The sequence below is a fragment of the Mercurialis annua genome, linkage group LG6, assembly GCF_937616625.2.
Source record: "Mercurialis annua linkage group LG6, ddMerAnnu1.2, whole genome shotgun sequence".
Lineage (NCBI taxonomy): Eukaryota > Viridiplantae > Streptophyta > Magnoliopsida > Malpighiales > Euphorbiaceae > Mercurialis > Mercurialis annua.
In genome coordinates this window covers 41,408,753-41,426,104 of record NC_065575.1, presented here as the reverse complement: position 1 = coordinate 41,426,104, position 17,352 = coordinate 41,408,753, and the positions used below count along the sequence as shown (strand labels likewise).

At 32.4% G+C, this 17,352-nt stretch overlaps 2 protein-coding genes and 1 pseudogene across 3 annotated transcripts; 2 read left to right on the top strand and 1 right to left on the bottom strand.

Annotated features, from left to right (window-relative positions):
* Nucleotides 1-239: 239 nt before the first annotated feature.
* Nucleotides 240-3,953, bottom strand: LOC126686404 (elongation factor Tu, mitochondrial). Its single transcript, XM_050380443.2, has 12 exons — nt 3,665-3,953; nt 3,499-3,574; nt 3,324-3,416; nt 3,165-3,239; nt 2,817-2,921; nt 2,622-2,712; nt 2,328-2,533; nt 1,867-1,950; nt 1,570-1,635; nt 1,419-1,481; nt 815-1,055; nt 240-577 (listed from the first exon to the last, which is right to left on the bottom strand). Exons 1-12 carry the CDS (start codon nt 3,841-3,843, stop codon nt 507-509), a joined length of 1,350 nt encoding a protein of 449 aa, XP_050236400.1. The 5' UTR covers nt 3,844-3,953; the 3' UTR covers nt 240-506.
* Nucleotides 3,954-8,705: 4,752 nt separating this feature from the next.
* LOC126688080 (GDSL esterase/lipase At1g54790-like) lies at nt 8,706-10,536 on the top strand (annotated as a pseudogene).
* Nucleotides 10,537-11,507: 971 nt separating this feature from the next.
* LOC126688265 (E3 ubiquitin-protein ligase SP1) lies at nt 11,508-15,556 on the top strand. 2 transcript variants are annotated; one of them, XM_050382899.2, is made up of 10 exons: nt 11,508-11,902; nt 11,987-12,111; nt 12,232-12,327; nt 12,468-12,569; nt 12,689-12,754; nt 14,098-14,210; nt 14,300-14,410; nt 14,517-14,560; nt 14,635-14,743; nt 15,099-15,556. In XM_050382899.2, exons 1-10 carry the CDS (start codon nt 11,773-11,775, stop codon nt 15,199-15,201), a joined length of 999 nt encoding a protein of 332 aa, XP_050238856.1. In that variant the 5' UTR covers nt 11,508-11,772; the 3' UTR covers nt 15,202-15,556. The 2 variants fall into 2 exon arrangements, with proteins under 2 accessions (XP_050238856.1, XP_050238855.1); XM_050382898.1 differs by having other exon boundaries at nt 11,510-11,902; nt 12,468-12,605.
* Nucleotides 15,557-17,352: the final 1,796 nt, after the last annotated feature.

Genomic DNA, 17,352 nt, shown 5'->3' with positions numbered 1-17,352 from the left:
AGCTAAATCAAATTGTGGGCTGATCAATAGGAACTAGGAAATCTTATTTATCAAACTTTCATAAAATCCCATAAGCAAACACCATCAATCATCACTTGAACTGAAAACCAGAGTTTCTTTTGAATCTCATCAACACAACCAGGCTTTCTAGACATGATTTCATTCAGATATTTGAACACTTTATTCCCAAAAATCAAACAAATAGAATACAAATATTTAAACAAAAATGATTAGTGGCATTTAGTACAATTGGAACAGAATATTATTAACTGTAGTGTGAAGACGGAACGGAAGGCAATCATTTTTGTAAAATAACTCAATTTGCCGTCACTAACAATTCCTTCAGTACTGCCTAAGAAACAGTAATGCATCAAATGCCAACATTGTAAGAAATTATCACATGGCACTTCTTCTCATCAAATAACAATGACGATCTTCTGACCTAATGCTCTTTTTAGTGAACAAGGAAAGATAAAGCATAAAAAAAATCTGGGAATCAAAGCAGCTCAGCTAATTACTTTCGATACAACGCCTGCTCCAACAGTTCTACCTCCCTCCCTCAAGGCAAATCTTTGTCCTGTTACCCAAAGAATAGACAATATATCAACGCAGAGCATTCAAAATTGAGATTACATACAACAATCAGAAGGAAAACACACTTCTCTAAGATCCAAGGATTAAATTAAGAGCAAACGTTATTGTTTCCGAGGAAAATTCAATATCAAATTTTTCTTTTCGTATACCCAATAGACACAAAATATTAAGTAAAATAGAAAGGAAAAGATAACAAACCAATGTCTAGTTAAATATATACCTGCTTCAAGAGGGACGGGTAAGATCAGTTCAAAAGTTGCAGTCACATTGTCTCCAGGCATAACCATCTTAACATTTTCAGGTAATTTTACTTTCCCGGTGATGTCTGCAGTTCTCAAATAAAACTGTGGCCTATAGTTGGAAAAGAAGGCAGTATGACGTCCACCTTCATCCTTTGTCAGGACATATATCTCTGCTTCAAACGTCTTGTAAGTTTTCACAGATCCAGGCTTTGCAATCACCTGAACAAGAGCAAATGTGTGCCTAAACTTCGAGTTGATACTTAAAATAAAGGGCGAGGAATAGGAAGAGGATTCATTCCATCATATATGATATATCCAAAAATTAATTCATGCATCTTAAAATTCATTTTAATGTAACAAATTATGCTTTAAAGAATAGCAATACTTAATATGAATTTCCCATCAAACCGAAGAGCTCCAAACTAAATTTTTTATTCAATGGGTTAAAAAACTATAAACAATAATCCTTAAAGCACTGAAAAATACAAGTTTCAGTGCAGGGCACTTCATAATCCTCATCAAAAGACTCAATAACTTCTAAAAGAACTTCATTATAACTCTCATTTAAATGTTATCACTTACTTGTCCTCTTTGCACATCTTCTCGCTTCAAACCACGAAGAAGAAGACCAACATTGTCACCAGCCTAGTTAAATAGACCAAACATAAATCCATCAATTGAACAACATAAAGCAGCCTCAATTACCTTACCAAAGCTTCAACTATTTACTTACTTGCCCGTTATCCAAGATTTTCTTGAACATCTCAACACCTGTAACAGTTGTTTTTAGCGGAGCACCCTACAGAAGATAACTCAAGTTAGGAGCAATATCAATCAAGAGAACCCTCACAAGACTTAAACCACCATTTAAACAAGCTCATCGCCAATCCAGAATGTATAGTTCAGATTAAGAACAAATGCAAGGATAATAATGAATCCTAGGCAATTTAAACAGTAAGAACAGACATGGGGAGGGAAAAAATAGTGAAAATGAGAACTAGACAAAGCTGAAAGCAACTGATTTTATGACCTGCGTTAATCCCAGGACTTCAACTTCTTCACCAACTTTAATAGTTCCTTGTTCAACACGTCCCGTTGTAACCGTTCCACGCCCCTTGAGAAAATAAAAACGAATCAATTATAAACATCCATTAGCTCCAAAGTCCCGAAATCTTGTACTATATAACTGAATAATCAAATAAGCAAGACAATGACAGAGAAAGATAAAACCCAGTTTGCCAATGATAAGATCGCCAAAATAAATATATCCCAACTCAAAAATTGTAAATTAAACCACCATGGCAATAGTTTAATGAACAAAAATAATACTGCACATAGGACTACACCGAAGCCTAAGAATCACTATTACTCGTATCAATGCAAATAAATTATAAGAAGAGACTCAAAAATCATGTTTGAAGTGATGAAATTTATTTTTTAAAGCAATCATTGACAGTCTGTACAACCAGTGCTAAGTATTTGCCTCACTACCTGAATAGAGAACACATCTTCAATTGGCATAAGGAAAGGCTTATCAAGTTGGCGCACAGGGTCAGGAATGTAATCATCAACGGCATCCATTAATTTTAAGATGGCCTTTTTCCCTAGTTCTTCATTTGTTCCCTGAAGAGCACATAATGCCGATCCCCGAATGATGGGGATGTCATCTCCCGGAAACTTGTAGAAACTAAGCAGTTCTGCCAGCAATGATCAAGTAAAAAATTTAAAGCAAACAGCCAAACAGAAGTAATAAGTAGCATTCAGTAATTAAAAAGATCAGCATACCTCGAAGCTCCATTTCCACAAGCTCCAATAATTCTGGATCATCAACAGCATCACATTTGTTCAAGAAACATACAAGTGATGGGACACCAACCTGTCCAATTTATTAATATATATTTTCTTTAAATTGCATTACAGAAACGTGCATAAGCTAAACAGAAAATACACTTCACTGGCCTCTAAAAGCATGAAGCTAACCTGACGAGCAAGCAGAATATGTTCTTTTGTCTGTGGCATAGGACCATCAGGTGCAGATACAACAAGAATTCCACCATCCATCTGGGCAGCTCCAGTAATCATGTTCTGTGAATCATTAAAAATCACGAGGTAAGTTGATGTATCTGTAATATTTCTCAAAATGAGTTAGTAAACACAGCACAGCTCATCCGACCAAGAAAACACAGCTGACATTGCTGGTTCAGCAGTTTAGTATTTTCATCAGCAATGCATAAACCAGTTCCAGGTTACTAATATGTAAATATCAGCAGCATGAAGGCGAATTATACTTGCTATTAACCCAGAAAAATGATGATATCCACAACTTACTTTCACATAATCAGCATGTCCAGGGCAGTCAACATGGGCGTAGTGACGCTTAGTAGTTTCATATTCCACATGAGCCTGCAATAAGTTCAAAGTTCAAACCAATTACATATGTTCAATTTAGAAATGAAACAAGTAGATTAAAATTATAGAAATTCAAACCGTAGCAATAGTAATTCCTCTCTTTTTCTCTTCAGGAGCCTTGTCAATTTCATCAAACGCAACGGCTTTAGCTTTACCTTCCTCTGCTAAAACCTACACAATCATCAGAAATAAAACTAATTACAAACTCCCATAAATTTATTAGAAAAATGAAGCAACTAAAGACAATTGGAACCTTAGTAATTGCAGCAGTCAACGTAGTTTTTCCGTGATCAACATGCCCAATAGTTCCAACATTCACGTGAGGTTTACTGTAAAAAAATCATTTCCGATCCATTTTTGCAATTACAAACTTACAATAATCAAAAATTAAGAAAGCACAAAAGTAATGAAGAGATTACGTTCGAGTGAAGGTGGCCATGGATCTCCACCATGGATTAGATAAAAGAGTGTCATCGGATGAAAATGAGAAATGCGTGGCGGAGACGGCGGCTGATCCTCCGCGACAGGATGAGAAAATTTGAGAAGAAATTGGTAAAAACCGTTTTGAATTAGGGTTTCTTAGTACAGCTGCTGCCATTTCTGTTCTTGTTCACTGATTTGATTCCGGATAGAGGAGGAGACGAGAAGAAGTGACGATTTCCAGTAGTGAGGGGTTTAGTTTGGGGTTTTGTTTTTAATTTTTGATGAGGGTTTTAGAGAAGACGGGCTCTAATTTTAGATCCATCAATTAACCCGACTTGATACGGGTACGGGCCAATAATTGGGCTTTCTTTTGCTGTAGAGAAAGTAGGCATGTGCACGGGTTTGGATACCTGTCCGGCCCATCCTTTTTGGGTCGGATTTGAACAATTAATTCTTTTTTGGGTTTTTATATAAATATCAGAAAAATAGGAAGTATTTACAAAAATACTATCTAAAATTTCTCTTTAGAAAAAAATACAATTTTATATATATTTAATACAAATTTTATATATAAATTAAATAATACACGTGTAGATTTTTATCATATATCATACGAATTGTATACAGTTTTTAAAAGAAAATAGATATGGTCTGAATCAGCTCCACTATTTTGGAGAGAGATAAGTCAACTGCCGACAGCAACAAAAGAGAACTGCCCGACGACGGCTGATTAATCGGCGTAAATGTCCATTTCTACCGTTGTATCATAGATATTTACTATGTTAAAACAATTTAATATTTGGTTTACTAGATTTTCATTTTTTTTTTAGTTTAAAATTTAGGATTTTAGGAATTATTAATATTAGTATTTTAAATATTTAATTATGATTTGATTATATGTAAATTTGATTCCGCGCAAATGCACGGATTTACTATGTGCTGTCATCCTGTTGCTTTGCAGTTACATCTTTGATAGGGTAAAAAAGTTGCATAATTGTTTTGACTGAATATTTGTGTTTCCCTGTTTTTTAAGAAAACGGTTGGTGCCTTTGAAGTGTGTGCGGGCGTGCCAGAGGTTGGACCTCAAATTGAAAATTAAAAATTGATCAAGCGATTGTGACTGATTTTCAAAGGACGTAAAAAAATCTAAACGGTTCGTAAAGAAAAACTCTTGAAGAACATTAAAAACAAGAACAAACTTTTGCAATTAAAATCTAAATTTCAACACTGTAAATGAACTACTGCTGAAATAATGTTAAAAACAAAAGATTGAAATTACGAAAGCTGTAAAGTGTTTACAAATGATTTCATAAAATAAAAGTTTTTGGTTGTGATGATCTCCTGAGAGTATTGAGTTTTTGTTGAATTTGGCTGGGGCTTCAAATCGTCGTCTTCTTCTCCCTTTTATAGCGTCTGTAGAAACTGCCTGATGATAACTGCCTCTTTAACTGCCCACGTCTTCACAGCGCTTCCCACTTCTAAAAACTGCTCCTGAAACATCGCTCTACAAAAAGAACGTGACTTCCTGGACTTTGGCCAATTGAACTTCTGGGCTTCAGCCTTTTAGCTTCTAACGGGCTTATGGCCTTTTGAGCTTCTACTTCTGCTTTATATTGTTTGAAAATTCTCTTTTCCTCAAAGGTCAGGTCAAGGTCAAAAACCTCTGAGATGGCCAAATCTCTTAAAATTAATTTCTGAGTAAAATCTCTTGAAATTAATTTCTGAGAGTCAAATCTCTTGAAATTAATTTCTGAAGGTCAAATCTCTTGAAATAAATCTATTGAAATTAATCTCTTGAAAGTCAAATCTCCTGAAATTAACCTCTGAAATCTTTGAAATTCTCCACGTAGCTTTTTTTCTATCTTTTTAATAGAATATGGGCTTTATGGCCCTCGGGCCATATTTTAAATTTTGGCGTAAACAATTTGTTATAAGTACAAACTGATGATACTTTTTTTAGATTGACATAAGCACCATCACCATCTTCAAGAAGCAACAAATAAGTACCAAATCAGGTATTTTGTATCCATTAGACAATGATTTAATGAGTATCTTCACTTTGTGAAAATTATAGAGATTCTGATTACCAATCAGTGACGTAACCAGAATTCCAGTTCAGAGAGCGAATTTTTGTCATTCCGCTATTGAAAAAAATAAGTATGATAATATGTCATTCGGCTATCTAAAAAATGGGACAAACGATGTGTAGTTAAGTTATTTTTTAAATTTATTTAAGCACACGTTTAATTCAAGAATATTTATAACATGAAGGAAAATTAAAATTTGGACTTATTAGAAATGATATGAAAAATTAGAAAATTAATTTAAATTTTATCTCCCACTTCTTATATGGATGTAACTGTAGTATAGGGTTTGGCTCTTTGAAAAAAAAATGGGGGCATAACTGATCCTTGGAGACTAGTCGGCGCGGCCGGCGGCCTCCCTCGGGCTCTCCATCTCTAGTTCCGTCCCTAATAACGATCATTATACAATTATCTTTTATCTATATATGTGATAGTTTTAAAGAAGATGGCAAAGTGTTGTGGACTCCTCCTAAAGTTGGATGGTTAAAAGCTAATGTGGATGCAGCGAATTTCTCGGATTGTGCAGGTACGGGTGTGGGTATTGTGGTTCGGGATTGGACAGGTGCGTTGATTCAAGCCAGGCAAGTTCGGTATAATGGCAGTGTTAGTCCGAGAATGGCGGAGGCAGTGGGCATTCGGAAAGCTTTGAGCTGGCTAAAGGATACCCCGAATTTGGTGGTTGAGTCGGATGCGATGGAGGTAATTCTAGAAATTCGAAACCCGGAGGTCTCGGAGTCGGATTCTATTATGGGTGATTGTTTTCATTTAGCTAAGCAGTTAAGTAACGTTAATTTTATTTTTGTGAGACGATCTGCGAATCAGGCAGCGCATATTCTAGCGCAGAATGCCCGTTCCATACCAGGTTTTCAGGAGTGGTTCTGTCACTTTCCTGTTTTTCTCACCAATGTAACTGTTTTGGAGTTTTAATATAAGTCTTATTTGATTCTCAAAAAAATATATGTGATAGTTTATCACATTTGTATGAGTTATTCTGTCTTTATACCTCATACAAGTTCATTAGACCTCTGATGAATTTAAAAATATATATTTAAAATATTTTTTTAAAAAATTAAAAATGTTCTTTTAGTTCTTCACGGTAGAGAAATTCTTACGTAGACTCGGTCTATCACGTCATCCGTGGATTAAGTCAATCATATTATAACACCTCATTAAAATGAGGGTATTCTTGTAATTTCGTTTGTTATTTGCATACACTTTTGAATGATGATATTACAAGAATACCCTCATTTTAATGAGGTGTTATGATATGATTGCCTTAGTCCACGGATGACATGGTAGACCGAGTCTACCTAAGAATTTCTCCTTCACGGTATCAATATCGCACCTTATAATTAAGGTCTAATCACTAAAAAAATACTTTTTTTTATATTTTAACTTTTTTAAAAACATAAATTTTAGCTTAATATTGATAAGTGCATTTTAATTGTAGCCAATTATTTATTTTTTAAATCAAACTTTTTTAATTTTTTTTATTTATAATCAAACTTTTTTTGAATTGACAAGTATTTTTCTGTTGGAAAAAGGAAAATGTTGAGCCCAAAAATAGCAATAAAAAATGGGACGATGACAAAAGTAACTAAAATTTTAAAAATATTTACAAAAGTATCTGTAAACTTTTTTTATTTACAAAAATACGACTGATTTAAAATTAATTACAAAAGTACCAAAAAATGAAAATTAATTACAAAAGTACGATTTGTATAATGTCGGTATAATTACGGTATAATTTTGGAATATTAAAACTATAAATCATATAATTTAAAAATAATTTTTGGTTTATTATTGGTATAATTTTAGTATATTTTTGGTATATCGATTATAAATTTTTATATATTTTTTCTAGTTGATAACATGTATATTTTTTTTATATGTATTTTTCACTATAGTTGGTAATGAACTAGAGAATTTGTATATTGTTGGTATAATTTTAGTATATTATTAGGTTAATATTTAGCATGTGATGTGGTGTAATGTTGATGTAATAATAAAATTTCAGTATATTTTGATGTGTACACTCTTGGTATACTGTTGGTATAATTTTAGTATATTATTAATTTAATTTTTAGTAAACGATTTGATGTAATTTTGGTAAATTTTTATTTAATATTAATAAAATCTCAATATGTATAATGTTGGTATAATTTTGGTATAATATTGATATAATGTTGATATAATGTTAGTTTTTAGTATACTGACATTATACCCACAGTATACACCGTATGTTTGATATTATTTTTTATTTTTTTGTACTTTTGTAAATATTATTAATATTTTTGTAAATGAAAAAAATCAACATGTAGTTTTGTAATTATTTTCATTTTTTTTGGTAAATGATGTAATTTCCTCATAAAAAATTGGCTATAATTGAATATATTTATCGAAATTAGATTAAAAACGTATTAAAAGGTTGAGATATAAAACTCAAAATAAAAAAGTATATAATTAATTTTGTTTTGCTAATTTATATAATGAATTACAATTTGACTTAGATTTACTAACTCAATTTAATACACTTTTATTTATTTTTTCTATTTTGGTCAATATCTTTAATTTTGAAAAACAACAATTATTTTTTATGTAAGTAATTAAAGACCAAACCAAGCCAAATTGTATCAAAATTTGTCACCTTAATTTGGTTCCATTGAACAAATCGGTTTCTATAGTTTGGCTGTGGAACCGAACCGAATTACTGACTGCACACACCACTAATAATCAGAATAAAATATGAGCATTAAACTTTGGTCATGCCCATAATACATGTGTCTGTCTCCATTCTCTATAACCGTTACTCATTTTAATTAACAAAATTTGTTGGAGTTTTGCGTTTGTCAATAGTTTTAAAGCATCTTAATTTCAACTTAAACTAAATGAGTACTCATACAGCAATTGCACATGTTCAAGGTAACTCTGTCTTTGCTTTCCAGCCAAATCAACAAATTTGATTATAATTCACTTTTTTCTTATTGAATTGCTTACCATGGCTTTCCAATTACATACTACATTGCTAATATTAGCCTTAGTTTTCACATTTCTGTCTGTTGTTAGTCCCTCAAATTTGAGTTATCCTGCAGTTTTCAACTTTGGTGATTCAAACTCAGATACCGGTGGTCTCGTTGCCGCTATCGCTTTTCCGGTCGGACCTCCTAATGGACAGACCTACTTCCAAGAGCCTGCTGGCAGGTTTTGCGATGGTCGCGTAATTCTTGATTTTCTGAGTAATGAATCCCAACTATTTCTTATCTATATGTTGCACAAAAATAAAAATATTATTGAAACATATGTTTCGGATATTTAGAAGCATTTTCGGAAATATAAACGAAACTGAAACTTATTATGTTTGTTTCTATTTTAGATATTATTGTCTAATAACTTGACTTAATGTTTGTTACAGTGGATGCAATTGGCCATCCATTTTATGAGTCCATATCTGGACTCCGTAGGTGCACCTAACTTCCAGAAAGGGTGTAATTTCGCAACCGGCGGCTCCACTATACTTCCGGCAAGTCCAGGTTCAAGATTTCCATTTTCATTCGGAATTCAAGTGTCTCAGTTTATCAGATTCAAGGCTCGAGTTCTTGAATTACTGGCGAAAGGTACTTATTTGCATCATTAAGGCCATCATTTCAATTTGCAAGCAATGCCTTACATGATTTTAGATAGGAACTTCAAGCTTTTATTGCACAAAATATTTGTCCGAGTCCTATGTTTCCGCATTTTATTTCGATTATGAGGCGTATGTGTATGATTGGTTTTAGGTAAGAAACTTCAGAAGTATCTACCTCTTGAGGAATATTTCAGGGACGGCCTATACATGTTTGATGTGGGTCAGAATGATCTCGATGGTGCATTCAGTACAAAATCAGAGGACCAAGTTATAGCATTCATTCCCCAAATCTTGTCAGAATTTGAAATTCAAATTCAGGTTGGAATTCTTTTAGCTATTTTACAAAACATTGCTGAACATTTAATAGATTAACGTGATATAAATATATATGTAACTAATCTTTGTTGTTTTTTCTTGTATTATGCAGAGATTATATAACCAAGGTGCCAGAAATTTCTGGATTCACAACACAGGACCGCTCGGTTGCTTACCGAGAATCATCGCAACATTCGGAAAAAATGCATCGAAACTTGACCAGTTTGGATGTGTAAATTCACACAATCATGCAGCAGCTGTTTTCAACACACAATTACAGGATCTCAGTACGAAGATGAGAGCACAATTTCCTGAGGCTAATGTCACTTTTGTCGACATTTTCTCCATAAAACTGAACCTCATCGCAAACTTTTCTCAGTATGGTAATACTTACGAATCTATCCAGTTAGTTCATATATCTCGAATAACTTGTTAGTTGGCTCGATAATTGATGGAGTGCACGGTCTTCTCAGGTTTCCGACAATCTATAGCAGCTTGTTGTGGATATGGGGGGCTGCCACTAAATTTCGACACCAGAATTGCTTGTGGTGAGACCAACAAGAATGTGAACGGCAGCATATTGAGTGCAGGTCCATGCAACAATAGTGCTGAATATGTGAATTGGGATGGAAATCATTATACTGAAGCAGCAAACAGATTTGTTTCAGAACAAATACTATCAGCAAATTACTCTAACCCACCTCTATCATTATTCATGAACAGACAGAAGTTGTACTAGCTAGAATCTGCTTTCCTAAGATCAAAATAGATGGATATCAATGATATATATATATATATAGATCAAACAACATTCTGTTAAAGTCGTGAGACTAACTCCTTTCACAAACGTCAAAATTCACCTCATAACAAGACGTTCTCATAGAAAGAAAAATAAATATTTTAAACATTGGTTATTATGTAGTGATTTTAATAAATAAAAAAGGGTTGAATTTAAGAACTTTTCCATTTTTAATACAATCTCACAGACCATAGAGTTATACAGGTGTGCAAAAATCGAATCGAGCTAAATTAAAATTAAAGTATGGTTCGATCATTGAAAGAATATACTTTGGTTTATGTAAATATTCCAATTGAATAATTTCAAAATTAAAATAGAAAATGAAAAAAAAATTATTAGAAATTTAATAAATTGATTTGAGATACAGTCGACCCTCTAATAGTTAATATTCTATAAATTAATAATTCTAATAATTAATAGAAAATTGAGAGAACCAACTTCGTTCCACGTCGGATAATTAATAATTCTATTATTTAATAATTAATAAAATTTAAAATATATTCTACATGAATATTAATTATTAGAGAGATTTTTTTAAAAAATATATAACAATTGATGATTTATTTGAGGCAATACTAACCTTAATTCATAAAGTGAAAGTTCAAATACCATCAAATTATGACTTTTGTTATTCTTTTGAGAAATTTTAAAAGAAGTTATTAGATAAATAAATTAAAATAAGTAAAATATCTCTCGTATAAAAAATATTAAAAACTATTTTACTTTATGAATACAACTTCTTAATAATTATTTTTTAGTTTGATATCAACTGATATTTCTTAAATTGAATATAAAATTATTTATTTTAAATTGAGTGATTGTAAAGTGTATTTAGTTAGTTTTTTTATAATACAATATTAATATTAGGTCTATTAATGTAGATGTTTTAAAATATTTTTTATAATATTTTTTATATAAATTCAATAAATTAATAAATTTTTGATCCACCATATGTATTAATTATTAGAGGGTGACTCTATTTCGATTTTACCAATTTTAGATCAAATTGAATTGAACCAACAGGACCATTATCCAAACTAAAAAGCAAAATGAAAAGGAGAAAGAAATGAAGCCACAAAAGCAAATTTAGAATAAAAAGGAATCGATAATCGAGTTTACCTCTCTATCACTCCCTCTCTTCCTTCACTTCATTTTCTCGCATCCGATTCTATCCACCGCTTCTCACAAACTTAACGTTGTCGGTTCTTTCTTCTTTATATTCTGATTCATGATCGAATTTTCGGATTTCGTTGGGGTTAATCGTGGAAATAAACGGAATAAATGATGGTTCCATGGAGCGGAATTGGTTGCTGCTTAAGCGGCGCTGCTCTTTATTTGCTTGGCAGAAGCAGCGGCAGAGATGCCGAAGGTCTTAAATCAGTTTCAAGGGTTAATCAGCTCAACGAATTAGGTATTTCTAATCTATTAATCCACATTACGTATCTATTAGGTTTTTGTTTCCTGATTATCGTTGTTAATATTTTTGAATTTTCAGCTAATTTACTTGATATTGAGAGTAAAGTGTTGCCGTTAGTTGTTGCTGTCTGCGGAAGAGTCGGTTCCGAGACTCCCATTAATTGCGAATACAGCGGCCTGAGAGGTGTTATAGTAGAGGAGACGGTATATAAGCATTGATTTTTTGTGATTATTTCGTTTCTTATGGCTTGTGTGGATTGATAATTAGAGAGCTTTGTTTGTTTGGCCAATTTTCAAATATTTGTGTTTGTATATGTTCTTCAGGCCGAGCAGCATTTCCTTAAGCACAATGATGCTGGATCTTGGATTCAAGACTCCGCGTTAATGCTATCTATGAGTAAAGAGGTCCCGTGGTATCTGGTGAATACAGAGTTCCCTCATTATTTTCCGTGTTCTTTTAGATTATTGCTTTTTGGTTATTAGTCTCGCTATTAATGTACTTCTTATGAAGTATGGTAGATCAAGAAACCGATTCACGGTGTTTCTGATTCTTCTAACAGGATGATGGGACTGAGAGAGTGTTTGTTCTTGGCGCTCGAGGTGCCTCAGGCTTTGCGTTAACTGTTGGCAGTGAAGTTTTTGAAGAGTCTGGTCGATCTCTTGTGCGTGGTACATTAGACTATCTTCAGGGCCTCAAGGTCTGACTTATTATTTTCCTTGTGCGTACAAACAATGTCTGCATGGTGGAGTTAACTTTGCTTGATGGTGATTTTTAATTCAGATGCTTGGTGTCAAGCGGATTGAAAGGGTACTTCCTGTTGGTACTTCATTGACTGTGGTTGGCGAGGTAATGTTTTCTTTAACTTCATCAAGTAATCATAATTTTGTCTTTGTTGTGCACAATTGGAGTTTAATGTGTAATTTAGATTTTCCTCACTTCTATGTTTTTGCTTCATAGACAATTTTATACCCTCATTTATCTTTTCCCTTACTTTCTCTCCATTACCGAACATAGACAAAGCAGAAAATTCTTCAACTTTCTTCATTCTCCTTTTTTCCCCTTCCATGTGTTCACCCTTCCTGAACATGGATAAGAGTTTAGGGCCATCGGCAATTAGAGTCGAATGTGTAATTTTAGATTTCCCTCATTTCTGTATTTTTGCTTCATTGGCAATTTTACACCCTCGTTTATCTTTTCCTTACTTTCTCTCCATTTACCGTACATAAATAAAGCTGAGAAATTCATCAATTTTATTCATTCTCTCATTTTATTTGGTTCCATGTTCACCCTTCCCAAACATGTTAAGAGAATAGGCAACACCCCTCGTAAAAAGTTAAAACATTTTCTGACCTTTTCTGGCTATGGATCCTTGCTTCAAGGAGTTTCCAGTGGATGGTATTTTGTTTTCACAAATTACTAAAACAGTGTATTGAAACCAGACGTTTCTCTAATTTCAGACTTATGTTGCTAGACCTTTATTTGGAATATCTTAAATCTCTCCTGTTTTGCTCTTTTTGTCTTCGGATGAATAATACGAATATGAATTCAAAATGAAAGGCATATGGATTTTTAAGAAGGCCAAACTATTTTAAAAGTTCAAACCTTTGCATATTTTTAATTTCTACAATTATATCCAATTTGAATTTTTTTTTGATCAATTACGACCAAAAAATTTAATTTTTTTGTCTAACTTCTAAAAAGAGGTAATATGAACGCTGGGTTGCAGTTAGTAAAAAACGCTAAGGTTTTAGATTTAAAATATGAAATTTAAAGTTTCGGTCATAATTGCAAAAAAAGCTTTCGAATTGGACATAATTGTAAAAATTGAAAGGTTTGGTCGTAATTGATAAAATAAGCAAAGGTTTGGTTTTAAAGATAGGCCTTTTGAAAATACTTAATTATACCTTTTGAGACATTAAAACAACCACCATAATAATTTTGAATATTACAACTACATTTACAATTGGCAGTAATCTTGGCAGATAGTGGCTCAATTGGAAAATTTAGTTCCCTCCGTATTGGTTTTATGGTCTACAATTCCAAAAAGTATTTTGTTTTTATTTCTAATCTTGGTAATTAGTTGCCAGGGCTCTCAATATTTATAACCGAGATCAGTTTGACTTATAAGTACAAGTTAATCAATTTCATTTTATTGATTTCTTCAATTGTGATTCTCAATTTGTAACTAGGCGGTCAAAGATGATATTGGAACAGTTCGAATCCAGCGTCCCTATAAAGGGCCATTTTACGTTTCTCCAAAAACTATTGATGAGCTCATTGGAAATTTGGGAAAGTGGGCAAGGTTTCACACACTCACTTAGATATCTCTTCTTCCTTTTACCTTAACTAACAAATGTGTCTGTTAAAATAAGATGTATATTGATGTACCAGGTGGTACAAATACGCCTCAGCAGGCTTGAGCATTTTTGGAGTTTTTCTGATTGCCAAGCACGCTATACAGTATATCATTGAGAGGAGGCGTCGCTGGGAATTTCATAGCAGGTGTGATTTTAATTATTGTTTGCTGAAACGGATACAAGTGTGAATGTCTGATTTATAAAGCTAGCATCAAATGTTGTATCCACATGACAAATTATTACTGTTGCAGGGTTCTTGCTGCTGCGGCTAAGAAACAAGATGAAGAATCTGAAGGTAATTGTATAATAATGGTATATTAAGAGCAAGAGGTTGTAATGTAATACTAGATTGTTCCGATAATTTTTCAGGTTCAAGTGGAAAAGCTGAAAATGGATCAGACAGTTCTAAGAGGGAACGTCCAATTCCAGATTTATGTGTCATATGCCTTGAGCATGAGTATAATGCTGTTTTTATCCCGTAAGAAGCTTCTTTATCGTCAAACATGTTTTATATTTATGTTTTGATGCATCCAGGTTTTTATAAATGCGCATATCACACCTCGAATATCTAGGTAAAGTTGAATTATGACAAAGTGTGCATGGTTTACTTGATTTTATGTCAAAATTTATGTCAGAATATAACTTTTGGATTTAAATTCTTTTTATCCATACTTCTAGAGGTTGTTTCCTTTGTCTTTTTTTTTTCTTCATAGTATAGCCAGATTCGTTTTAATATGTAACTATAGTTGCATGTTGCTTCAAAAGACATTTAGAAATAATTTTCCATTTCCAAAATGAAAATGATGGAGTTGCATGCGCATATTGATCTGCAGGTGTGGCCATATGTGCTGCTGTACCACATGCTCTTCACATCTGTCAAATTGTCCTCTTTGCCGGAGGCGGATAGAGCAGGTAGTAAAGACTTTTCGACACTGAAGATTTGCTTTCAAGATTTTTAACAAGCATACGGGTTGTTATAAATGCTTGCCACGGTGAGCTGATTTTTTTGTGCATATAAGTTTATGGTGTAATTTTCCCTCCATGATAGCAATAACTAACTAATGTAGAGTATAGACATCTCTAGATTCCTTCTTATCAGTATCCTGCTGTCACTGCCAGTTTGTGCTGAGATTTCTCTGCTTTGAAAGATTACAACCTGGTCATATTGTTAAAATTTATTTCAGTTTCATTCATTAAAATTGTAGATGACTTGAAGTTACAGACTCTCTTGTACTCTACTGTTATTATTATTTTTTAATTTATAAATGTACAATGTATCATGTAGTCGCAATTTTTGAAGTAAATGTATCATTTCATTGGAATGAAAATTTTCTAAAATTAGGCAACCTTTGTTTTAATCAGTATTTCCGTTGAGGGATGTTAACATATCTGATGACTGTACCTTGTACAGATGATTTGCTTAAATTCTTGGAGGAATGAGAATAAAAATGAAAATAATTTCTATTACTTGTTTTGATCGGAGAATTATATTTGGATAAACCAATATCAGATTTCATGCAATAATAATATCAAAGCTAATAAAGCAATCTGAGTGTAGTTGAAATAGGTGTTAAAGTTACCGGGAAGCAAATTATGCTGCAGATCCATTTAGCTGCTTTCAACAGTAATTTTTTGCCGGAGTGATTCTCGTTAAGTACTCTCTGTTAAAAAAAAAAAAAAATTCTCATTAAGTACTCATCCCATGAAACTCCGCCCGTGAGTCTGATTCACTGGATTATGCATGATTTTATAGTAGGATTAATTCCATATAAAATTACCGCCTTTGCACGAAATTTTAAAAATAACATGAATTTTAAAACGTGTCAATACACCTTTTGTTTCTTTTAAAAAACAACATGAGCACATTTTAATTCTGCTGACTTGGACACATGATGGAAGTGCCACGTGTCATGCCATGTCAGTAAAAATGTCACTAAAAATCGCCAATGTTGTTTTTGAAAAGAAACGAAAGGTGGTGTCCTGAATTGGCACGTTTTAAAAGGTAGTGTTATTTTTGAGATTTCGTGTAAAGATTATGATTTTATATATACATTAATCCTTTATAGTATGTCTTTTATCTCATAAATGTTTATACTGGTGTTAGGTTAGGGTGAGCATCGGTTCGGTTTGGTAGTGAACTGAGTAATACTAACCAATAAAAGTTTGAAATTTTTTCAAATCCAACTGAACCAAACTTTTAGTTTGAGAACAAAAAACTGAACCGTAATGAACTGAAAAGTTTGGTTCGGTACTGTTTAGTTTGCTTAAAACCATTTTTTACTGTTTTTTATATTAAAATTAATTTAAACATTAAATAGTCAGCGTCTAATAAATTTCCATATATATTAAGTTATCAATAATAATTAAAGAATAATGAATAAAAAGTAAATTTTTTTTTTTAAAATATAATCTTCCGTTTCAATAGAGTTGTCCACTTTGAGAATTTTGTTGTCCCAAAATTATTTTCTACTTTCAAAAAGTAACTAACTTTTACACTCAATTTTTCTATATTACCCCTATTTAAAATCCACTAATGAGTAAATTAAAAGTAAATTGTAAGTGGATCCTATATTAAATAGAGGACAATAATTTATGTTTTTCTTAAACTGTATGGACAATTCTATTGGGACGGAGGAAGTATATTTTTATGGTTTAGCTTGGTGTAATCGGTTTTTTGATTTTTTTTTTTGTTTTAAAAATGCCTAAAATACCGAACACCAAATTTTACCTAAACAGAATTTGAACTAAACCATTTTCACTGAATACTTAAACCGAACAACGAACTTCAGTTTGATTTTATTTTATTTTTTGATTTGGTTCGATTTTTGCTACCTCATGCCTGATTAGGCTTTTTACTCTTTATTTTTTTTCCCAAACTATAATCAATTATGAATATTAAACTTATAAAAGATGAAAGTCATATAACAAAAGACATATAGATGATCTTTCAAATTTTAAACTACTAAATAAATAATAAGTAACAATTAAGATATAAGCAATAAATAATCGAAAATAAGAAAATTCTAGACATAAATTATGAACATTGACGCAACGATTCCGTTGAGAGGGTGTTTCAATTTTTTTTTT

Bases quoted from the DNA above. Each gene is read 5' to 3' on its own strand.
- LOC126688265 (XM_050382898.1), top strand. From the start codon at position 11,773: ATGATGGTTCCATGGAGCGGAATTGGTTGCTGCTTAAGCGGCGCTGCT. The intron at 14,411-14,516 runs GTGTGATTTTAA...TTACTGTTGCAG, and splicing joins CGCTGGGAATTTCATAGCAG to GGTTCTTGCTGCTGCGGCTA. The intron at 14,561-14,634 runs GTAATTGTATAA...ATAATTTTTCAG, and splicing joins ACAAGATGAAGAATCTGAAG to GTTCAAGTGGAAAAGCTGAA.
- LOC126686404 (XM_050380443.2), bottom strand. From the start codon at position 3,843: ATGGCAGCAGCTGTACTAAGAAACCCTAATTCAAAACGGTTTTTACCA. The intron at 1,951-2,327 runs GTAGTGAGGCAA...TATTTTCTCAAG, and splicing joins AAGATGTGTTCTCTATTCAG to GGGCGTGGAACGGTTACAAC. The intron at 1,056-1,418 runs GTAAGTGATAAC...GCTCTTGTTCAG, and splicing joins AAGATGTGCAAAGAGGACAA to GTGATTGCAAAGCCTGGATC.